Source organism: Antechinus flavipes, chromosome 2 (genome assembly GCF_016432865.1).
Source record: "Antechinus flavipes isolate AdamAnt ecotype Samford, QLD, Australia chromosome 2, AdamAnt_v2, whole genome shotgun sequence".
Classification (NCBI taxonomy): Eukaryota; Metazoa; Chordata; class Mammalia; order Dasyuromorphia; family Dasyuridae; genus Antechinus; species Antechinus flavipes.
This window is the reverse complement of record NC_067399.1, coordinates 359,044,080-359,069,591: the sequence shown is the minus strand read 5'-3', so window position 1 is coordinate 359,069,591 and position 25,512 is coordinate 359,044,080. Positions and strand designations below refer to the sequence as shown.

Here is a 25,512-nt window from a genome sequence, read left to right as displayed (position 1 = left end):
AAAAAGTGGTCATAAAAATGTTTGACCTTTGGTATTTACTATTAGGAGCTTATGAAGTAGTTATGTTTTTATAAGCATTTTCATACTATTCAAATTTGACTTTTAAAAAGCAGTAGTTTGTATTTTTTAGATAGTTGGTAAAATAATTTGCTTTGAATAGTGAGAGTAATTAGTATATTTTTTGAAAGGCCACTTATTTGTTGTTTCCTCCATGTGTTAATAGGCAGGTGTATACTGACAGTAAAGTCAAATGACTAGGACCTTCATTTATGTGAAATTTTTTGTCACTGCCTTCCTTTCATGGGAGAAAATAATGATAAACAAAGCAAAATCTTAAATTGTGTAATGTTTGGACTAGTTTTCTGTCATAGTCTGACCCATTCTCCTCCAGAAATCTGACTGTCTGCCAGTCTCAACCATTTTCAGCAGACAGGAGAGCCACCACGAGGCTAGTCAAAGATAGAATGTCTATCTTTCAGTCCTTCTTAGCTCTTATCTACATTAATTATATCATTACAGTATACTGATTATGTGTGAACTTAGCCATTATGTCACCATACTAAGTATATATGTGAACTAGAGAACCATTATCTCATCAATTCCACTGAGTTAACACCTTGTTTCAAGTATATTTCTCCAGAGTTCCAGCTCTCTACAAAATCGTTTTTGAATACAAATTTCTTGTGATCTGTTTGAGTCAGGGTTGATTAGCCCTGTCTACACTTTGATGGTAAATAATATTTAAAAGAATGGGTCTGTGGGTAACAAGATAATTGAGATAGAAAACTTATATTTAGTATGTACTCTATAGTTATCAAAGCAGAAAAGCAAAATAATAATGTATTGTATAAGATTCCAGCATTATATAAGATTTGAAACCAAATGTTCAATTAAGCATGATATCTTCATTTGCAAAATGGTGATAATAACACTTACCTCTCCAGATGGTTATGAGAATCAAAAAAAATAATCATTGTAAATTCTTAGCACAGTATCTGGCACATGGTAAATACTAAATGAATATTATCATGCCATTCCCCTAGGAATTATATTGAGCTTTCTATTTATACTAAAATTTCAAAATATAAAATTGAGATGCTTCAGTAACAGATTTATGTCTTTCACTTAAAAAGGTTTCAACAAGATAATAAAGTTGTTAATAAATATATAAAGTACTGCTTCGACTTTTTTCTCTATGTAATTTAATCTCTTGTAGCCTCTGAGGTGTTTGTTTGGTTTCTGATGTTCTCAGGACTCTTTTTTTTATATAATCTGATTACTTATTAAGGTTTATATATTGATATATATCTATCTCTATATATATCGATATACATATGTATTACTCCATAGCAAACTTTATATATTGATATGGATAAACATTAATTACTTGGCAGGTGAGGAAGGTCTTGGTAATATCCTGATGTGGATGTGACCATATTATGACTGGTGACTAGGATGAAATTGTGGTCATCAGACCCAAAGTAATAGATTTTATATAAGGACTTATGTCCTGTCATTTTAATGAAATATCAGATGTATAAGTTTGCAGTGTAGACAGCTATATGGTACAGTGCTGGGCTGAATCAACAGCTCATCTTGAGTTCAGACATGGCCTCAGATACTTAACTAGCTGTGTGATAAGTCACTGGGCAAGTCACTTAGTCCTGTTTTCCTCAGAGTTTCCTCATCTGTAAAATGGAGAAGGAAATGGTACTCTAATTACCTTTGCCAAGAAAATCCCAAATGGGTCATGAAGTTGGACATGAATGAAATAACTAAATAAAAAAAGTATGGATAAAGTGAAGATAGGTTTCTTGGATAGATACCCTGTCACTGAAACGGTATGAAGGGTAATGGTTCCTTGACACAAGTATAATCAATAGTTGAAGGAGCCCTAAAATGATTCTTCTTCTATCCTTCAATTTATCTGTGCTTTTTATGGTTGTGAGGGGTATTCTCAGGAATATTTAATATGTACAGTTTTTAAAACATAATTTTTTGCACATAAAGATAAAATTTCTATTAAATTCCTAAATGAATTAAAGTATCTGAAAACATTTTGTACACTTTCCTCATCAAATGAGCAAACTGTTGGTTTAAGATGCCATTGGCATTAAATAACTTCCTTATTGATTTTCTTTAAACTGACAAACTTTAAAACTTAGATCTCTTACATATTAGTAGCAATCTGGTTATTACTCTAGGTAAGAAGTAAACTATAACTGAACTTGCTTATAATTCCTTAAGATTTCTTACAGTGAAGCCATTTGAACCTCTGAGGGAATTGTACTGATAACACTATGGGCACATTTAATGATGTAAGTTTTAAGTTGTTGAAAGCTTTTGAAAGTCATTTAAAAAAAATTGTTTTGTTTTTTTGATACTTTTTTTTTTGTTTAAACATTAAATGTTTTTTTTACTAAAGCTTTTTCAAAACATATACATGAATAATTTTTCAACATTAATCCTTGCAAAACCTTTGGGTTCCAAATTTTTCCCCTCTTTCCCCCCACCCTTCCCATGTTAAATATGTTAAAAATATATATGTTAAATCCAATATATGTATACATATTTAAACAATTGATAGTCATTATTTAACATTTTAGTCTCTCCCTGCAGAAATATATTCACAATGGGATCATCTGTATTTTTCATATTAATTTGGAAAAGCTGTAGTTCTAAATATTACAATAATAGATTATTAGGAAAAAAGCTTGCAAAATAAAAGAATCTTTTGCCCATGATTTGATTTACAGCAAAGGTGGTGATCCTATGAACCATACCACACCAAGTTTTTCTATCCTTCATTATCTATTGAAGTCTGTTCAAGTTCATGTTTGTTGTTTGTGTTCAAGACACAATCCATCTCATTCTCTGCCATTCCCTTTTCTTATGTCTTCAATCTTTGCCAACATCAAGATCTTTTTCAGTGAATCCTGTCTTCTCATTATGTGGCCAAAGTAAGCCTCAGCTTCAGTAATACTCAGCTTCAGTATTTTGCCTTCCAATGAACAGTCTGGATTAATTTAAATATTGACTGATTTGATTTCCTTTTGTTCAAGGGATTTTCAAAAATTTTCTTTAGCACCATAACTGAAAACCATCAATTCTGCAGCTCCCCAGACTTTCCTTATAGCTATGCTTAGCTGCTAGAAAAGCCATATCTTTGAGATAAGGAGCTTTGTCAGCAAGGTGATGCCTTTGCTTTTAATATACTACATAGATTTGCCATGGTTTTCCTTCCTAGAAGCAAGCATCTCTTAATTTAATGGCTGCAGTTATTGTCTGCTGTAATCATCAAGCCCAAGAATACAAAATCATGACACTGCTTCCATTTCTCTCTATTTGCCAGAAGTGATGGGATCAGTTGCCAAGATCTTAGGTTTTTTTTTTCCTTGATGTTAAATTTCAAGCCAACTTTTATACTTTTTCTCTTTCACTCTTAAGAGACTTCTTGATTCCTCTTCATTTTCTGCCATCAAAGTAGTATGTTGCATAATTGAAATCACATGTTAGTTCGAACTGTTAAGCCTTGGTTCTCATACAGATTCTTCAGGAAACAGGTAATATGATCTGGTACTCATCTCTTTGAGGACTTGCCACATTTTGCTGTAATCCACAAAGTTAAAGGCTTTAACGAATGACGCTGAAATAAGTGTTTTTCTGCAACTTTCTTGCTTTCTTCATAATCTAGCTACTGTTGGCAAAGTGGTTTTTCTGACTCTTTGAAAATCAGCCTGCTCCTCTAGTAATTCTCAGTTTACATGCTGCTGATGCTTGTAGAATGTTAAGAATAACCTTGCTGGCATGTGAAATGAGCACAATTGTTCAATAATTTGAAGATTCTTTGTTAATTGCCCTATTTAAAAATTGGGATATAAAACTATTTTTTTTCCACTCCACTGGCCATTGTTGAATTTTCCAAATTCTTTGGCATATTGAGTGCAACATTACATCTTTTAGGATTTTCAGTAGCTCAGCTGGAGTTCCATCACTTCCACTATCCTCATTATTAATATGCTTTTTAAGGTTCACTCCACTTTATTCTTTAGAATGTCTGGTTCTAGATCAATAACCGCATGATCTTGGTTATTAATGTATTATTACCCTCTCTTAATCTCTTCTATTTCTCTTCAGTGCCTACCATTTTTGTATTTTATTGTGTCTATTTTTATGTGAAACACTCACTTAATAGCTCTTAATTTTCTTGAAGAGATCTTGTGTTTCCTATTTTTTCTATTTCTTTTCATTGCTCATTTAAGAAAACCTTCTCCATGCTTTTTTCTCTGGGTTTCTGTATTTGTTTGTGTAGATCTTTCCCTTTCTCCTTTATCTTTTGCTTTCCTTCTCTCCTTAGCCATTTTGCTCTCTTGTTCTTCTTTTTCTTTGGAATGTTTCTGTACTTTCTGCCATCAGAGTGGTATCATCTGCACATCTGAGATTTTTTTGAAGATTGAGATAGATTTTTCTAGACACTCTGTCTTTTGATTTATTCAGCTTGACATTTCACAAAATGTGCTCTGTGTATGTTAAATAAATAAGGCAATATGCACTCTTTTTATACTCCTTTTCCAATCTGGCAATTCTTGGTTCACATATTACTAAAGCCTAAGTTGTGGAATCTTAAGTATAACTTTGCTGGTCTGTGAAATGAGTGCAGTTGTTTGGTAATTTGAACATTTCTTGCTTGGCATTTCCCTTCTTTAGAATTGGGAAACAGATCTTTTTCAAATTTGCTGACATATTAAATATATTTTAGGTAGCGTCTTTTAGAATCTTTAGTATCTCGGTTGGAATGCTATTGCCTCTAATAGTCTTTTTGTTAGCATTAAGATCCACTTAACTTCATTCTCCAGGATATTTGGTTTAAGAGCAATACCTACATTGTTGTGGTTATCAGTGATGTTAAGATCTTAATTGTTTGCTTCTTTTGTGTATTTCTGATACCTCTTCTTAATCTCTTCTAGTAAATTTCTCCAATGTTTGTCTTTTATCATGCTCATTTTTGCACTATAAAATGTTCCCTCTTTGCTAGATTCATTCATGATTTTATATTGCTTTTAATTACTGATATTTGTTTAAAAATTGTATATTTGGTAAGCTTTCTCTGTAAAAATCAACTGAGTATTTTTTTCATTAAGAATAATTCATGTGTTCCCTTGAAAACGTTAGAGAAAACCCAAACTTTAGCTGTCCTTTGTGAATGCTTCATTAATTTTATTTTCTTTGTTTATAGCTGATACTCCCCCTCCAGCTTATATGCCTCCTGATGACCAGATGGGTCACGATAATTCTCAATCTATGGATATAAGCAATAATATGATTCCTCAAATTATGCCAAATATATCTACTAGAGGTAAAAATAAACAAGTAGTTCTTGAATGTTCTTTTTATCATGTGTGTGTGTGTGTGTGTGTGCGCGCGCGCAAGAGAGAGACAGAGACAGAGACAAACAGAGAAAGAGATTAAATTTTTGGACCAAATTTGTGATTTCATTGATATAAGAAACTATAAGTGTAGGATGTAATATGCTCTGTAATTTAGTCTTAGGGGATTCTGAGAGATAAAGTGGTTGTGGAAAGTCACAAAGCTATTTATTACATGTTAAAGACTAGACTTGTACCCAGGTTTCCTGACTCTTTAAGATCAGCTTTTTATCTATTCTGCCTCTCAACAACATTAATTACATTGATCATCTTAATACTTTTTCTTTTAAATTGATAGCTAGTAGAACTTTTATTTTTTAATGTTTTAATGTTTTTTGTCACACTCAGTTCCACTGTCTCCCTAATATTGGTGGTCTACTGAGTGGGTGTGTGTATGTGCAACTGTAAACACTTTAGATTTGAATTCATATTAAGAACATATCAAACAAGTAGTGAGTACCAAAAGTACCTTCTTTTTGAAGCTTCTGCTCATGCTTTTATGGCTTCAGGATATAAAGCTGCCTCTTTCCTTCATTGGCATAAAGGCAAAATTTCTAACACTACTGAAGTCTAGAAAGCTAAAACCTAAGTAAAACTTTCAAATATGAAAGTTTGAAGGGAAAAATATTATATTTGGATTATGGAAGTTACAGACATTTTCACAAAATGATCCACTTTTTAGGTTTGATATTCACATGAAATTTAATTTGTATTTAATACTTGTATAGAAGTCATTAATTGTAATTTTTGTCTTGATATATTTAGAAATAAATTATTTGTACTATATATATTTACTATATTTATTTATATTTAATATTCTCTTAGGATTCAAGAAGTGTGCAAGACTTCTTCCAAGTGTTTTAAGTATACTGTGTAAGGCTTTCGCATGCACCCATTCAGAGTTTTTGAATTAAAAAAACTCTCCTTTTGCTAATATCCAACATGTTACATTAAGGAAAATGTTTGAAAGTTTTCTTTTTAAAATGGATGAATATTGTATGGATATAAACAATAAAAATATAAATTGTCCATATTAATGGAAGAAATAAAATAATTAAATAACTCATCTTAAAAAATGAAATTGAACAAGCCATAGACGAGCTTTAAGGGAAAAAAACTCAGAATTAGATGTATTTACAAGTAAATTGTACCATTCAAAAAATGATTCTAATGCTAAAACCTGTTTGAAAAAAAATAGGCAAAAGAGTCTTGTCAGATTCTTTTCATGACAAATAACGAGGGAAGGCAAAAAACAAAACAAAATTATAGACCAATTTCCATAATGAATTTTAATGTAAAAATATTTAAATAAAAACTTGCAAAGGGATTATAGCAATATATCACAAAGATCATATACTATATGACCAAGTAAAATTTATTTATTAATTAATTAAAGCTTTTTATCTTTCAAAACATATGCTTTGACATTAACTCTTGTAAAATTTTGTGTTCCAATTTCCCCCCCTTTACTCATCCCCTCCCTAGATGGTAAGTAAGTAGTCCAATATATGTTAAACATGGTAGAAATATATGTTAAATCCAGTTTATGCATACATATTTATACAATTATCTTGCTGCACAAGAAAAATCAAATCAAGGGGAAAAAACGAGAAAGAAAATAAAATGCAAGCAAACAACAAAAAGAGCGAAAATGCTATATTGTGAACCACATTCAGTTCCCACAGTCCTTTCTCTGGGTGTAGATGGCTCTCTTCATCACAAGACAATAGGAACTGGTCTGAATCATCTCATTGTTGAAGAGAGCCAAGTCCATCTGAATTGATCATCATATAATTTTGTTTGCCATGTACAATGATCTCCTGGTTCTGCTCATTTCACCTCTCTGAAGTCATAATGAGGCTAAATTTAAACCAAGAGTGCGGGGTTGACTCAATAGTAGGAAAATTATAAGCATAATTACATCATTAACAAAAAAAACAATTATATGTAACAGTCCTCCATAAATGAGACTCATTTCTATTTAAAAGAAAAACAACAAATACTAAAAAGCAAAATTGAACTTTCCTTAAAATAATATTTATCTAAAATCAAGAGCAAGCATTATTTATAATGGGGATAAACTAGAAGCCTTTTCAGTAAGATCAAAGGTGAAACAAAGATTGCCTGTTATCAACATGATTAGTCAGTACTGTATTAGAAATAATATCTATAGCATTAAGACAAAAAGATAATTGAAGGAATAAGCAAAGGCAATGAGGAAAAACAAATATTACTTTCTGTAAATGATATGATAATATACTTAAGATTCTTAGAGCGTCAACTAAAAAAAAATAGTCAAAACAATTAACAACTTTAGCACAATTGTAGACTATAAAATAAATCCCCTAAAGTCATTAGCATTTCTGTATTTCAAATTTAAACTTAACAGGAAGATGTAGAAAGACGATTCCATTTAAAAATAACTGCAGGTACTATAAAATACTTGAGTCTACCTGCCAAGACAAATAACTGTGTTCAATATGAATACAAATTTACATAATACTCTTCGCTCAGATAAAGTCAAGTCTTAAGTAATGGAGAAATATTAATCGCATATGGATTGACTAAGTTCATATAATGAACTGCCTAAATTTATTTATTCAGTGTCATATCATTCAAACTTTAGAGCTAGAAAAAATAATACAAAATTCAACTGGAGGAACAAAAGCTCGAGAATTTTAAGGGACTCAATAGGACAAAAAATGTGAAGGAAGGTGTCCTAGCAGTACCAGATCTCAGACTATACTATAAGGCTGTAATTGTCACAGTTTGACATTGGATAGGAAATAAAATGGAACTGTTTAGTTATACAATATACAGAAGCAAATAAATAGTGACCTTGGGATCAGAAATGAAAAGATCCCAGCCACTGAATTAAGAACTCATTATTTCACAAAAACTTTTGGGAAAAGTGGAAAAGTAGTCCGACAGAGACCAGGCATAGATCAAAATTTCATACTGTGTACCAAGAAAAACTCAAAATGAGTACATGATTTAGATAGAAAGTCTTTGTCATAAGCAAACTAAGGGAGATTGGAAAAAATTACCTTTTAGTTCTATGGAAAGGAGAAAAGTTCGTGAGCACAAAAAAAATAATTTCACAGGCAGTAAAAATGTATGATTTTGATTACATTTTATGAACTAAACCAATGTAGCCAAAATTAGAAAAAAGCAGGAAACTAGGGAATAAATGTTTATAGCACGTTTCTCTGATAAAGGAAGAAATCCAAACTATGCTAGCCATATGGAAAAAACTGCTTCAAATCTCTAATAGAGAAATGCAAATTTAAAAAAGTGAAGTACCACCTTACACCTATCAAATTGACTGAAATGACAGGAAAGAAAAATGACAAATGACAGTGGGGATATAGGAAAATAGGAAGACTGTTAGTGAAATTGTGAACTGATCCAACTGGAGAGCAATTTGGAACTATGCCCAAATGCTATTAAACTATGCATACCCTTTGACTCAATTAGACACATCCCAAAAGGAAAAAAAGGAAAATATTTTTAGCAGCACTTCTTTGGTGGTAAAAGCATTGGAAATTGAAAGGCAAGCCCATCAGTTGGGTAATAGTTAAATAATGTTATAAAATATTAAAATAATGGAATTTCATTGTACTATAAGAAATGATGGAGGTGATTTCAGAAAAACTTGGGAAGATTTATATGAAAGAATGGAGAGTAAACAGAATCAGAACAGTTTATATAAGATTACAGTAACATTGTAATGATAATCAACTATGAAAGATTTAGCAACAATTCTGATCAGTTCAATAATCAAATTATTCCAAATGTCTCATGGTGAAAAATGTTAAAATGTTATCCACCTTCAAAGAGAACTGAATGGACTCAGATCAAAGCCTATTTTTTTTTTCTATTTTTTCTTTTTTCACTTAATGCATATCATATATCTTGTCTTCTGGGGGCAGGGGGAGAGGGTGGTGGAGGCAAAGAGAATTTGGACATTTGGAACCTATATTAAAAATAAAGTTTAAAAAAAAAAGTTAAATTTTTGCATCTTGAAACCATAGTAAAAATACCAGAATTTATATTGTGAAGTAATTGATCATTTCTTTGTGTTCCATTTACAGATGTCCAGCCTGTTGCTTATGAAGAGCCCAAGCACTGGTGTTCAATTGTTTATTATGAATTAAACAATCGAGTTGGAGAAGCTTTCCATGCATCTTCAACAAGTGTTCTAGTTGATGGATTTACAGATCCTTCCAACAACAAAAGTAGATTCTGTTTAGGTTTGTTGTCAAATGTTAATCGTAACTCAACAATTGAAAATACCAGGCGGCATATTGGAAAAGGTAATATGATTTGTGACTTTTGTGATCATCTAGTTTAAATCCTTCATTTTTTTTTTAACAATGGAAGAAATTAAGGTACAAAGAGTGGAAATAACTTGTTCAGAATATAGTAGTTCAGAATATAATAGTAACAGAGATTTGGACCCAGATTATTCAATGTGAAATCCAAACCGTCTCCATAATAGTTTGGATTTAGAGCTGGAAGTGATTTTAGAAGTCAGAATCTAATCCCTTCATTTTTTAAAGGAAGAAACTGAGGACAAGATATTATGTAGGTAAGTGATTACGGTCTATAGTCTGAAAGCCTAGTTAAGTATCAGGTAAATTTTGAAATACTGGTCTTCCTGATTTGAGACCTGTTTTCTTATTCACCAGATAAGTTTTTATTCATATTTAGAAATTTTAAATGTTTTGCATTGGGATAACTTATTTTAAAGATTTTTTTTGTCAGAGAAGTTGAAGATATGTAGAATATCAAGGATGTATTTTTCTGAGTGTGCCTTCTGTGTGTGTGTGTGTGTTTTTTTTAACAGTCTTACTACTTGTAATGAAAAGATATGGGCTAGGTTCATTCTTTGATTAAATAAAATGAATTCTTTTCTTTCAAGTATTTTTGATAATGGACTATTAATATATTATTAGAACAAATTAATTTCTCTTTTAGAGCAATTGTAGGAGGAAAATTAATTTCCTAACAAAAGGATTTTTTCTATTTTGTCAGCCTAATAAGAGTAATATGCCCAATATGCTTATGAAATGAAACTTGGAATCTGTTTAAAATGATTTTCAAATGGATTATATGTAGCAATTTCTTAAATGTTGTCCCAACTTTGCTCTATTAAACCCTTTCATCCATGTTCAATTCATATGTCTTGGGGGATTGAAGCAATTTTGACATATAATTACCCCCAAAACAAATTAGGACACTGCCAATTAAATTATATGTGTATCCTAAATTTGTTGAAGTTATGTACCAATTTTTTTCCATTAACAAAAATAATGAGGAAATTCTTTGTTGAATTCCATTTTAAAAGTAGTTTACCTAATATTAAGGACTTGTCTAAAAAACTTTCTTTTCCATCTTTCAAAAAAAATGACAAATGATTATTGAAGGTGAGAAGAAGGAAATACCAGAAACAAAAATATCATAGTAGATAACAAACTTGATATGGTTGTCATTTGGACATGATGGAGGAAGCATGTCTTGTTTTATAAATGGTAAAGGACTGCCATCTATTTGTTGTCTGGAGCACATTATATAAATCTTGCATAAAAAATATATTGTATTTGTGGTCTTAATAATCAAAATTTATTAAAATATATTTTAATGCATTTCTTTGCAAGGGGTTCATCTTTATTATGTTGGAGGGGAAGTCTATGCTGAGTGCCTGAGTGACAGCAGCATATTTGTACAGAGTAGAAACTGCAACTTTCATCATGGCTTTCATCCTACCACTGTCTGTAAGATTCCTAGTGGTTGTAGCCTAAAGATTTTTAACAATCAAGAATTTGCTCAGCTTTTGGCGCAGTCTGTCAACCATGGATTTGAGGCAGTCTATGAACTCACCAAAATGTGTACAATTCGAATGAGCTTTGTAAAGGTGAGTAAATTCTGTTTTGACCTGATTTGATTCGCCATCTAATACCTCAATACCTAATACGCCCTCAATATTTGGTATTCTGCAAGTTCGATTAGGAAAAAAAAAAATTTGTAAATTCCTTTCTATGAATGTAGTTGAAACACTGAGTGTTACTTTGCATATGACTAATGTCTCTAAAATGTTAGTAGAGGATCTCACCAGATTTATTGCCATTCTCTGGATCATCGCATATAAAGAGAAAATTCTAAGTGTAATTACTGAAGAAGGGAGCTCTATGGGAAAATAACCATTTGTTGTCAGTTCATTTTATTATTAATGTTACCTAAATAAAATTTATCTTAAGAATGGCTATTTCTTAAAGGTGATAGCAGTTCTAAAAGCTTTCAAATAAATGTGAGCTTTTCAAAATTTTTATTTCATGAGTAAAACTGAGAAGAATAGAATCATATTACCACATAAATACTCTAATGCTGCTGTTACATTATGCTGAAGACAAAGTCAGAGAATTACCAATCACTCATTCTTCTTTGATTCTCTCTTTTCTGAAGGCTGATTGGACTGTTGTTACTATACTACATACATACGGCTAATATTTTTCTTTTAATAATAGCATATTAGTTAAAGATGTTTTCCTTTTTTATAGAAAGGCAGAAAATAACTAGAAAAATGATTTTAATATTCCTACTAATTTTCTATGCTCTCTCACCCTCAGTTTACCTGTGTTCTCATTTCTGTATGCACAATAGATAGATCCAGACAGTTAAGAGGAAGTTAAGAAGAATACATTTTCTTTTAATTAGCTAGTTTTTCAGATTAAAATATTCTGAATTTGAATAGTTTCTTTCACTCTAAAAGGTCAGTGATCATTTTTTAGTGAATCATAACTTCCACCTGAAATAATTTAATGAATCACTTAGAGGCTTAAATTTTAGTTTTTACTTTAATAATACCTCTCTTTAAGATTTTAAATTGCAAAATGTTGTTGATTTTGAAGAAAATTTACTCAATGAATACCTACTCTATATCGATGAAATTATGTCTGCCCCTAAAAAAATTTTGTATTCATGAATGATTTATAACTCCTAGTCATTTATATTCAAAACTGAATATTTTTATCATTCAGGTTGAAAGGTTTTTTAACCTTTAATAACTGTTCATTAATAACCTATATATCAGAAAGTTAGAATTATATCTCAACAAAAATATATTATGTTGTAACAGTCTGAGGAAAAATTTAATGTTAAAATCTTTTAATCTTTCTAGGGCTGGGGAGCTGAATATCACCGACAGGATGTTACCAGTACTCCATGCTGGATTGAAATTCATCTTCATGGGCCTCTGCAATGGTTGGATAAAGTACTTACTCAAATGGGCTCCCCTCTTAATCCCATATCTTCTGTTTCGTAGTGCTGAAGTCTTAACTTAAGTTACTATATTAGTGACCTTATTTTAATTTTAGAGATACCTTCAGTATGGATACTGTGAGCTTACATAGAAAACAGATATTTCAGCTTACTTTTTCTACCTACTTGTGACCAATACATTTGTATTTTGTAATGAAAGGACATTTCTGTTTTTACTCATGGTGTGTTATAAAAAATGGTAGTTGAAGTCTCAAAAATGGCCTGGAAGATGCAGAACAAGTATTATGACCCTTCATACATATATAATGTAAATCAGATGATTTTGCATTCATCTTGACCTGAAAAATGCATTTACTTCAGTGTCACACCAGTTTTTAAATGAACCAAAAAAAAAAAAAAAAAAAAAAACCACAAGAGTGTGAGAACTTCTTGGAGGGCATGTTGTGTTTCTTTAAAAAAAAAATTATGAAATGTGTTATTTAAAGAAATGCCATTCACTGTTCTAGCTTTCAGGTAGTCAGTAGTAAAGCAAAACTATACTTTTATAAGATTAAACATCATAAAATTTACATTTTTTTCTTCTAAATATTTGCCTCACACAATAATGTGACTTCAGTGTATATTTTGAAATACACTTTAAAAAATTATTACAGACAAGTGGTATCAGACATGTGACAATATTTTAATTCTGTCATGAACACTATTGTGAATAGCTGGATGAGAGGTCACAAATTCCACTTTGATTATGTTGCCTTTAGCCACCATTTGTAAGGATTGTAATTTAGTTAAGAATAACCTTTTTATTTTGCACTTTTATGGGTGAATATTTTTTTTAGTGTAGCCTTTGACAAAGTGCCCAAACAACTCAGATGTAGTTATTATTAGCTTGTTACCCCTTTTTGTGTCTTAATACAAACATTTTAGTTTGTAAATGCAACTCATACTTAAGTTGCAAGAAGTTTTTTTGTCTAGTTTTTTTATTTTTGATCAGAATTGTAAGGTTTTTGTTTAGCTTTAACTTGAGATGCCTTTTCACTCACATAGATGGCATTACTTTTTTTAAATTTAGTATTTCATTTATTCCCCATTACATGTAAAAACCATTTTCAACATTTTTAAAACTGAGTTCCAAATTATTTCCCTCCTTCCCAACCCTCTTCATTGAGAAGACAACCAGTTTAACATAAATATGTAGTCAAGGCATTAATGTTAAGTGTCTGATTTCATCCTTAAGAAAGATTTAGGTCAGTCTTTTCTCAGAAACAACATGTACTTTAAGGCAAGTATTTATGACCCACATATAAGAATAGAGAATCTCCAGTGGTTTCTAAGGTTTTTAAAGAGATTATGCATCAAAGAATGCAAATTGTACCATTAGTATTTGTGCAATAGCTCATCCTAATTCACTACCTAGATAAATGGCAGTTAAATACCTCAAATAACTTTTTTTTAGGATAGGAATTAAAACTTTAAATCTCCAAGCTTCTTGTGAGCTGCTATAATTTTCAGGTTAAAAGAACAGTCACTTTTTCAAGAATGGAATAATGTGGAAGAAGGAAAGGATCATTGAAAAGAAATTTAGTTACCTGTTCTCGGAAATTTCATTGTTGAATGTCTTCATAAGTATATAGAATTGACATTTTATAAGTAGGAAGGATACAGGTATACTATTACTTGATTTCATACTTTAGTGATCTTAAGAAACAGGCCTTTTTGATGGAGAATGTGATTTCCTTTTGGCATCTATACCAATATTTAATTTGTTTTTTTGTGAATTGCAACTATTTTAATTTGGTTAAAATATTTGTTTTTTAACACAAATTTTCATATTGCCCTAGAGATGAACCCTTTGCCAGATAAAAGGAATAACTAATAATTATACAATGAATATAAACATTATTTGATATTTGGAATCCCGACTTGTATTAAAATCAGTAAATGCCATGTCTTTTGATTCAACTTAGGAAAGAGTCCTACCTTTTTTTTTTTCTTTGAATTCTCAGAATCAAGTTGAGGAAACTTTGATGATGGAAATCAATAAAGCTTAGTTAATAACTGAAGAGAGCTACTGGAGTATTTTCATGATAATGTAAATGCATTTTATAGTTTTGATGTTGAATTAGGGAAAACATTTAATTTTAGTAGTTTGAACAGATATTTGAACTGATTAAAAGTTAATCAGGTAGTAATTTAACCTTTCACAAAGGTTAAAGATTCCTCTTTGGAGCTGAGATATAGTGCTGTCTCTTTGTTAGGAGTTTGAGTATTGTCACTGTAATTATGAGAAAATTGAATTTGGAGGATTACAGTTTAAATTCAGATATGTTCTATGAGAGATGGGGGACTGGTTTATCTGTGTGAGACAGAATTTTTGTTGGTATTATGGAAACTTTTTTTGAGTATAAATCTCTTGTTAATGTAAAGATTTTTCTTTTAGGCATATTTAGATAGGGCTATAATCTTTTTATCATCAGTTAAGAGAACTTTGAAAGAGTTTTAAAATCTAAAGTATTATTTCTCTCATCTTCAGATACAACCCTAGGGCACATTTGACCCTCTTTATGTCACTACTCATTACATATTTCTCTCTACTGCCAAAAGCTAATAGCTTACCAGAATTATGTAAGTGAGTTGAACTGTTACTAATAAGTCAACTAATGAGGGATAATATCATAAGCAAACTATTATGTTAGAAACACAACTTGACTTTTTCATGGTAAATGTATAAATTAAAGAATCTTAGGATCTGTCAGTATATATATTTTATTACACTGTTCTAAAGCAATGGTTAAAAAAAAATGCCTCACAAAGTATTAGAAACAAAAATGTGAAAATAATGTTATCAGAGGTCATTAAGGCACATTTCTGTTAATGGTCATGAGTCCTTTTCTCAAAACAAAAACAATTCCCTCTCCCCCAAACAACTGTGATATTTCCTGGGCCAATCTGTAGGAGGATGTGTATATTTTTCTCTCTGGGAGGCAACCTTACTGTTCCTTTTTTTTTTTTTTTAGTATCCATACAATAAAAACTTAAAAAAGAAGTCAAGTCAGGCCTATTTTCTCTGTTGCTCTATATACAATAAGGCTGAAAAATGGAGTTTGGGCAGGAATGGTAAGGTATTTATTTAGGTGTTCTGGACAAAATTAAGGCTCAAAATCTGGGCCCAGCTTAATCCAAGTTGCAGTTTTTCATAATGAAAATTGACCCTCAAAAATATCTTATAAAAGGTTTTCATGTGATACTTTAATTACAGGAATTTTGACAAATGCATTTAATGTGATATAGTCTTCCTCCTGCCTTCTTCCATACACTCTGCTCCTATAACCTAACTGAATTATAAGTGGTATTGTATTTGGAGGGGTTTTTTGGGTGGAGAAGGGGCAGTCTTTATTTAGGAAGAAATTCAGCTGTAAAGAAGTCTTCCAAATTTTAATCGAGATAAAAAGAAAAGTTTTATGTTGTTAGTTTCAACATATCATAATGAGGCCCTATTATTATTATATTAACATTTTGAGTGATAAAAAGATGAGAAATAATAGCATGACAACATATCGATATCCCCAAAAGCTAGAATTATATTGGCTTAGAAAACTGAACTCAATTGTATTAATATTCTTATCAGTGCTTCCTTAGGGTCATGCTTATGATTTGATCTAATCAGTTATTCTTGAAAGGCTTTTCTCTCTAAATACTGAAAAATTTAAAAGTCATCTCACATTTGCAACTTATATATTTCTTAGCCTTAATTATCAGTTTGTGAAGCATCTGATTTTGCTTTGTTTTGTTTTTTCAAAGCAGGTTATGTGCCATTATGATAATAATACAAAACAATGGTGTTGAGTGATTTTTAGCTCCAGACAGTATAATATTGACAAGCAAGATTATAAAAATCCAGACTGAACAAAAAACTAGTATTTCACATTAACCATATTTTAAAAGAAAAAATGGCATTAAGTTTTTCCTCTTTGCCCTTTAAGATAAATGTGCTTTGATTTAATCATAACCTTTCTTGGTAGAGAACTTTTTAGTGATAGCAACTGTAGTAACAATTTTACAGATGCGTTTTTTAAAAACATTTTCAGCAAATAACATTTTGAAAAAAAACTAATTGTTTTACTTTTTAAGTGATTCTAATACCATCATAAAGTTTCTGTATGTATGCCTATGCTTTTCTAAAAATAAATTTGATAAGCAAATAATAGACCAAATTATTTGATTATAGCATTGGTCTGCATCTCATTTGTAATGCTAACATTATTATGCTTTTATTTACATTATTGGAAATGAGATTCTAACAGCAAGTTTTAATTTTCTTCTCTTTTTGGTAGTTTATAAAATGTATTAGTTTTTTTTGCATGCTACAAATCCTTAATACTTAAGAATTTTTGCGTATTGCTCATAAATACTCTTTCAATAAATCTCATTCTTTTCTTATTTTAAATTTTTTTTGTTTTGAATTTAAATTCCAGAAAAACAAGTATTTCCATGTACACAGCAGAACACAAGATTGTATGTGAAACCAGGAATCTCCATTTTGTGATGCTTTGTTAAAAAGTATATGTTGAATTCAATGGGTTACTTTAAAAATTGCCCTGCTTTTCTGTGCTTCCTTGTTAACGGTCTTCTGTTCTCTATGCATTTTTAAAAAATGTTTCAGTGATGCTTTTTTGACATCACTGTTGTGAATTCATTCCAGTCATACTCCCAAATTAAAAACAAAATCACAACCTTTATAGTAGTTATGCATGATTAAGCAAAATAAATCCACATACTTGCTGTGTCCAAAAATATGTCTTTTTGTACTTTGACTCCATATTTGAGTCTTTGTCAGGAGGTAGGGAATATGATTCATCATTGGCCCCCTAGAGGTGAAGTCAATCATTACATCAATGAGAGTTTTTAAAAGTTTTTAAAAGCTCTTTACCTTGTTTGTTGTCCTTGTAGAAATTGTTTACTTGATTCTATTCCAATCTTCATTCTACAAAAAAGTCATTCCCCAGATTCTCTGAGATTATTTTTTACAGTGAAATACTACATTCATGTTCTATAACTTATTCATTCCCTAATTAGTGTGTACCCTTTATTTTAAATTTACTTTTAATGTCCTTTCTCCCTATTCCCACTCATTTTCCTGTTCGGTTTGACATTTCGCAACAAATCATGTGTGTCTATTCATTTGCTTGTTTATCCCTCCTTACTTAAGAGTGGCTGGGTTTTTTTGGCCATTATGTTCCTGGGACTTTTCTTTTAAGATATTTATTTCAGGAGATGATCTATGAATTCTTTCTGTCATCACTTTTCTTTTGGTTCTAATAGGTCTAGGCAGTTTTCATTTATTTCCTGAAATATGGCAATCACTTAAAAAAAAAACTTAATCATAGTTTTGGGGACGTACATTGATTCTGAAATTATTTCTTCTTGACCTCTTTTTTTACATCCATTGTTACAGAGCAATACCTGAGGGTTTTTTGGGTTTTTTTGCTTTTGTTTAATTTCTTCTAGCTGTTCATGTAGTCCATATGAAAAATTCACTTTTTGAGCTGCTGCTCAGTTTTTATGAAGACATTTTCTCCTTTTGGATTGTATTTTTGGATGTGATAATGCTTTGTAGTGGCCCAAATTTCATATCACTTATTCGGCCTTAGTTCCTAAATAGGGACTATGTATCATGGTTAAATTTTGCTTTCTGCTACAATTCTGGTTCAGTCATCACTCTACAAGGTCTAGATCTAGGTTACATGAGTGCTGTCTCTCTTTATTTTCCAGGTTTGGGCTCCTGTAGATTTTATGGGTCAGAAAATCTTCATCAAGGTATTTGAACAATTCTAGGGACAATAGATTATCTGGACCTAGGTGTCCTAATCTAAACACTGCCACAACCCCATGCTTTCACATTGGTAACTGCTATCTTAGGTTTCCAAGGACCTTGTTGTTAGTTTCTGATTTACTTAGAATTTTGTTTTTGGGGAGGACTCTCCATTTTTGTCACTTCAGGTTACAATCCTATAGACTACCTTTATCTCTAGCCGAATCACAGTAGTCACAATGGGAAGCTACTATATTTGCTTATTCGAGTTGGCTTTGCTGGGTGATCCTTTTCTTCTATTGACCATGGCATTCTGACTGACTTTTTGTTCAGTTTTGGAATGGAAGAAATCCCTTAAACTAGTTTCTCATGGGATTTTTTAGTTATTATTCGGTCTGATGTGTTTCTGAGGTTTTTGTGGGATCTAGTAGATCAGATCTGTTTCCTGATATTCAGGCAACCTTCTTGATTGAACATGCCCTGGGTCTTTTTGCTCAATCTGTAGTGTTCACTTCTATTAGCTAGGTAGTACAGATGCCAGCCTAGAAAGACTCATTTTCTGAGTGCAAATCTGGCCTAAAATACTTATTAGATCTGTAATCCGTTGGCAAATCACTTAACCTATTTGCCTGTTTTCCTGATCTGTAAATGAGCTGGAGAAGAAAATGGCAAGCCGCTCCAAGTCTTTACCAAGAAAACCACAAATTAGCTCATGAAGAGTTGGACATCACTGCAAAATACTTAATAGCATTTGCTTTTGTGACATATTACTAAATTTAAACTAAATTTACTACTAAAGTTAAACATATGTATTTCTCTTTGGGGGCATTCAATAAGTTGGTTTTCACCTCTTATTTTTATTTTAAATTCATTTAACACTCCTCCTGAAAAAGTTTTTTTATGCATATAGCAAAACACAAGGGAATATTGTGTATGAAATCATGCATTTACATTTCATATCACTTTTTAGAAAGCATCATCATCATAATCAGAGCAATTTAAGGTTTGCAAAATACAAATATCTCATTTGGTCCTCACAACACACTGGGGAGATAAATACTATTATCCTCATTTTACAGATGAGAAAATTTAGACTAACATGTTAAGTGATTTGTCTGAGGCCACATAACTAAGTCTCTGAGGCTGGATTTGAATTCAAGGTCTTCCTGATTCTTAGTCCATAACTCTTTGCCTTGTGGTACCTACATAGTCCTTTCTTTCTTAATGTTCCTTTCCTATAACTATACTACATATATGACATACATGATACATATATTAGCATAATTCAATATTTTTAAAAGTCGTCATTCTTTGTGCTGTCTTCTAAACTCCCTTTGTTATTCTTTGCATTTCAAGAAACTGACCTTAAGGGCCATCCTAGTTGCTGCCTTTATTGTTTGTGTCTGTCTTTGACATTCATTTCTGTGCTAAATCCCCAATTTGGGGGGAGGGGGTAGAAAGGGGTAGGAAGGCAGAATAAATGAGCATAGTCCCAAATGTTGGTAATATCTCCATTGGCACTTCTCTTTCTTCTTAACTATTACATCTTTGTCAGGAGGAAGATAACATGCTTCATCATAAGTTCTTGAAGGATGTGACTGATGGTTACTTTGATCAGAATTCAAAATTGTTTACATTTTCCTTGTATAAATTGTTCACCTGATTCTGCTCACTTAATTTTACTTCAGTTTATATTTCTCCAGGTTCACATACATTATCTCTTTAATAATTTCTTACAGTGTAATATTGCATTGATTTATCACAATTGATGGGGATCCCTTACATTCTGAGTTTTTATCTTTTATTAAAGAAAATTATTTTCTTTAGTTATCAAAGGAAAAGCAGAGTTGTTACCAAGTAGCCATCTTTGTCTATCCATTAACTATTTGTACTTGGTCATATTTGTAATAGTAATAATGGTGAAAAAAATAACTAAAAACTTATATTTGGAAATAAGGCAATAGAACTCTGAACTGAAATTCAAGAGACCCAGAATTTTAATACCAGTTGACTAATGACAAGCCATTTCTCCTCTGGGTTCTTAATCTATTAAATATGAATATTGTATATAATCATAAGATCATTATACTGCTAATTTGGAATGATTATAAATTAGACTATAAGTTAGACTCAATTTTAAGCTAAATTCTAGTTATCCATTTTGTAAATTTTTAAATTGTTAAAAGTTTAGTAAAGTGTTAATTTAGAGATAGAGAATCTGATTTAAAATCTCATCTCTGCTGGTGATTTTGGGCAGGTTTCTCTCTTGAAAAAGCTTTCTTTTTTTCCCCTAGTGTTGAAGAGTTTAGAAAAGGTGATCTCCAAGGTCCCTTCCTTTAAATCCTTTTTGTCTCACCCTTCTTCGACTCTTTATTCTTTATGAAAAGAATACAAGTTTTTTATGTCTGATAAAAAACATAATTATGATGGTAATCTGAAAAAAAATGAAAAGGCTAAATAGAAATATATATGCTGTTTGTAAGTGTGTATATCTTTCATTATCCAATACTGTGCTTTCATTTCTCAGCTCAGATGATAGAAAAGACTATATTTGGAAAGCTATGCTTTTGCAAAAAATTTTCTTGACATTTTAAACCACAAAAATTTTTATGAAAATAATGACCAAAAAAATTTCACATTATAGAATAAAAAACAACTTTTTTTGAATTGTACTTTATTTTTTTTAAATCAGTTGCTTTGATTGTAACCTTATTTCCCCAAAGCTGTAGCAATTAATAAGTAGTCAAAAGAATAAGCAAATTCTAATAAGAAAAAAAATTAAAATTAGGGTTTTTAAATTTTAAATCAAATGAGGCTTTATAGATTATACTAGAGCACAGGGTAAGGGAATTAGGGGTATCAGGACTATGAGAGTATTCTTAATATGGAACAAGATGCTTGCTGAAAAAGTTTGTAATATCTCAGTTCTCAGGATCCAGATACAGGTTCTAACTTTATACATTTTGAGCAAAGGATTGGCATAACTGAATTTTTATTTTTGCTTTATTGGATGTACTCCCACTAGCTACTATAAATTTAATGATTAAAGTATTTAAATTTAGTCTCTTAATGCAATACTTTTCAATAGTATTACTTTAACAAAAAAAAAAAAGTGGGGCCTATTTAGCTCATTTTACAAATATTTATTGTATTAGGTCTTGGACAAGATGAGGAGGTTATGATCTATTTTATTCTTTTGCTATATCCAATAGAAAAGGGCCAATTTCACTGAAGCCTTTGTTAATTTTTTTAAAAAAATGAAAATAGAAGAAAAATAAATGAAATAAGTTATCATAAATATGAAATGTCTTTTTTTGGAGAAAAAACTTGATGGAAAAATCAGTTATTCCTTTGATTTCTTTTATATTAAATTTTGTTACTGGTATTTTATAAACATCCTTTTTAATGTTTATTAACATTTTATAATAGAACAATCAATAAAATGCAACAGCTTCTAACTTCAGTCATAATTGGTGTAATCTGCTCCAGTTATCTTTCAACAACAAAAATAGTCAATAAGGAATGTGTTTCACCACTACAGCAATTATAATGTGATTCATATTGTATAAATATATGAACTGAGTCAAAATTACCAGAGTGCTTATTTAGAAATGTAAGATATATCCGTGGTTGAACAGGAAATGTTAAAGTTCTTTTATTGGTTTACTTAATTATATTTTTCATTTAAATTTTGCAAGATTTTAACACATGAATAAATTAACTTTTGAAAAAGTAAAATAGTCTATCAGTATTGTATATTATTTGGTGGGTTATTTAAAGAGGTATACATTAATTTTAATAGTATAACTCCCAAAACTGGCTGTTTAGCAGTGTCTAATTTAGGAGTTTGACTTGGGATCACTTCATGATCAATTTCTTAACAAGTTAGATGTTTGTGTATTTGCATGTTTGGGGTTGAGTGCATACAGAAATTTGTTTCAAAAATAGATTTTCAACTATGGATATTGGTGAAATATTTAATATTTAAACTTTGATCCTTTTCCCTCAACTCTGGCCAATAAAAACATAAAAAAAAAATTAAAAACATTTAGAAAACGTAACAAAACGGATTTCTGTGAATAATAATCTTTTGAATAGAATCACTTGGGAGTAATTTACTACTTTGGCCCTTTACCTTTAAGAAAGAATTTAACTCCAGACAGCTGGATTTATCATTGATCATCAAAGATTCAGGATAGAGTCCAAAACATCTTTCAGGTACTATCTGTTCTCAATATAGTTTGTTACATCTCAGCTGCCTCCTTTACTTGGTAATATTAATTCCCTGATACAATCTAAGTAAATATCCCCTTCTACTTTTAAGGGAATTTGGAAAAAAACTAGGGATCTTTACATAGGAAGATTGTTATTCACCAGCTATTTCTTTCTTGAGATTATAGACATGTAAGGCCACTGGATCAAATTTTTTAGATGGTATATTTTGTTCAGATAACAGTACTACATTGTTGTGTGTTGCAAATTACCAGAACTGCTTCCAAGCCATTCTCCACAACCATAATTGAGGGGAAAGTCATTTTGGAGAGAGAGAACCCACCTTTATTATCACCATTTCTGCCACCAATTGACAATTGCTTTCAGTTCACTGCCAACAATTGCCATGCAAATGCCATACACACAGAGTAGTAGTCAAGCCAACTTACCTGAAACAACCCTGAGAAACAGGAAGGCAGTATGTACCAAGCAAGCCACACTAGTACCATCTTGACCACTATCTTCCCTCAGACCACAGTGAAGATACCACCATGATCCTGAATCCAAGAGCATTGGTGATCTTCCAGCTTGGGGCCCCTTGACCATCATTCTGAGGAGGCAACCTGTTAACTGCTTCTGTAGTTCCTGCAGCTACTGAAACTTAAGAGAAAAAAAGTTCTTTGCCTTAGCACTGTCAGATGGCTCATCAGAAATTGATACTTTGTTAGGGGAAATGTCATTAAAAAGTAGGCATTATCTGTTCTGTGATTATGCCTTAAGAATCATGGGACTTTTCCATCTGACTTGTGTTATTTTCCTCATTAGAATATGGACTCTTTGAGATGAGGGATTCTTTTTTTATTCTCAACACTTTAGCAAGTACTGAGCTAATGAGTGTTCATTACTTCATTCAAATCTTTTAATTTCCTATTTACATATCTTTAGCTGGATAAACTCAAAACTTTAAAAAAAACTTCACAGGACTTTTTTTTCTTTTAAAAAATTAGTTGAATATTTCCCCCAGTTACATTTAAAACATTTTTTTTTTAAACTTTGGAGTTCTACTTTATCCCTATCCCTAATTCCCATTAAAAAACCACAATGTGAAGTCCATGCAAAACATTTCCATAAAAATCATGAAGTAAAAGAAAACACATCTCCCACTCTAAAAAAAAAAAAAAAAAAAAAAAATCCTTAAGAAAAATTATGTGTAAATTCTGTATTCAGACACAATTGGTTTTCTCTAGGTGTGGATGAGATTTTTCCTAAGTCCTTCAAAGTAGTCACTTGACAGGATTTTAAAATTTTTATATATGGTACTCCTAAATGCTATTTGAACCAAACCAACAACCCTAAACTGGAATAGCTCTTCTAATAAATTGAATAACTAATTCAACTTAAAACCAAAAACATATTTTTAAATTTATTTACAAAGTATAAGCATGGGTAATTTTTCCAGCATTGACCCTTGCAAAACCTTTTGTTACAAATTTTCTTTTTTTTTAAATTTTCTTCTCTTTCCATCCTACTCCCCTCCCCAACCTGGCAGGTAGTTGAAATATATGTTAAATCCAATATAGGTATAAATATTTATACAGCCAAATAATATTTTTAACAAACCTGAAGATAAAAGGGTAACTATTGTAATGCCAGAGAAAATGAGGCAGGAGAGAGATTAAAGAGTTTTTAATATTTTATTAATGGGAGAGTAAAATTGACTGGACAGGACTCTTGTCTCAAATTAGCCAGTTAGACAGAGATAAGTATACTGGGACCAAGGAATCCATGTTGGTCCCAGGGCTGGAGGAGACTGTCATCCCAAAGAATCCAGCATCCAGCCGCCAGCCACCAGCCTCAAGCTGCCAGCCTCCAGCACTGAATGGAGGAACCCCCAACTTCTTAAATAAAGGAAGGGGTAAGAAGCGAGGGAAATTTTCTATCAGGATGGGGGAGGCCATAAACCCAAAAAAAAAACAGAAACAGGATGTCTGAATACACAGAGATAAAGATGTCAGTGAGATACCTTGGAATATTTTAGAGGGATATTGTAAATTCTTGAGGACAGAAAAGAGTCAGGAGGTCTACTCTCTTGTTTATCTTGCTTGGGCTAACAATTTATAACCTTAGAGTAATTGGTCCTCAGTAATGGACCAGAGGGGGAGTTTTTACAACTTAGGGGATTGACAAAAGAACAGTTAGAGAAACTGAGACAAGGGAAACTAGTGCAGAGAAACTGAGTCAGGACAGTTAAAAAGAACTGTGGCATAACACTATGAATGCCTCTGATATAAGTGAATATTTTGTCCTGTGTGGGATAAGACCACTTTCTCAAGTAAATCAAGGAGATTTCTCAAAGTAAAAGCAAAAAAGGAATTTTATTATGATCTTGCCAGAAAGGGTGTCTCCTTCCAATAAGCAGTCAGACAAGGAGAGGTGAGGCCCAGTTAACAGACAAGAATTATATGTAGGCTATATCTTTGCCCTGTTTAATCAGGACAAATGATATCACAGTCTATCATAAATGAGGGAAAACTTATAACCCAACCACATCTTTAGGATTACTCAATTACCTTACATGGGAGTGTGTGGGTCAGAAACCATTTAATAAAAAAAAGGACTGGAGAGATCTCCAGAAGCAAAGCAAAGTTTATTATACATTCCTGAGAGAAGGGCGTCTGATCCATTGATAAGACAAGGGAGGGGAGGAAGCACTTTCAGGGGCAGGGTCAACACTTTTAATCTCTAATGCAAATACCCCCCTCCCACCACTGACCCTCATCCTTA

The 25,512-nt window shown here is 31.4% G+C and overlaps 1 protein-coding gene across 2 annotated transcripts in view; it reads left to right on the top strand.

Annotated features, from left to right (window-relative positions):
• SMAD5 (SMAD family member 5) overlaps positions 1-22,254 on the top strand; it is a 49,722-nt gene extending 27,468 nt beyond the window's left edge. For both annotated transcript variants that reach the window (XM_051978135.1, XM_051978134.1), the window contains exons 5-8: positions 5,237-5,356; positions 9,521-9,742; positions 11,087-11,343; positions 12,607-22,254. In XM_051978135.1, the coding sequence (XP_051834095.1) occupies positions 5,237-5,356; positions 9,521-9,742; positions 11,087-11,343; positions 12,607-12,750 (743 nt within the window). In that variant the 3' untranslated portion in view covers positions 12,751-22,254. The remainder of the gene's footprint in view (positions 1-5,236; positions 5,357-9,520; positions 9,743-11,086; positions 11,344-12,606) is intronic.
• The last annotated feature ends 3,258 nt before the right edge of the window (positions 22,255-25,512 follow it).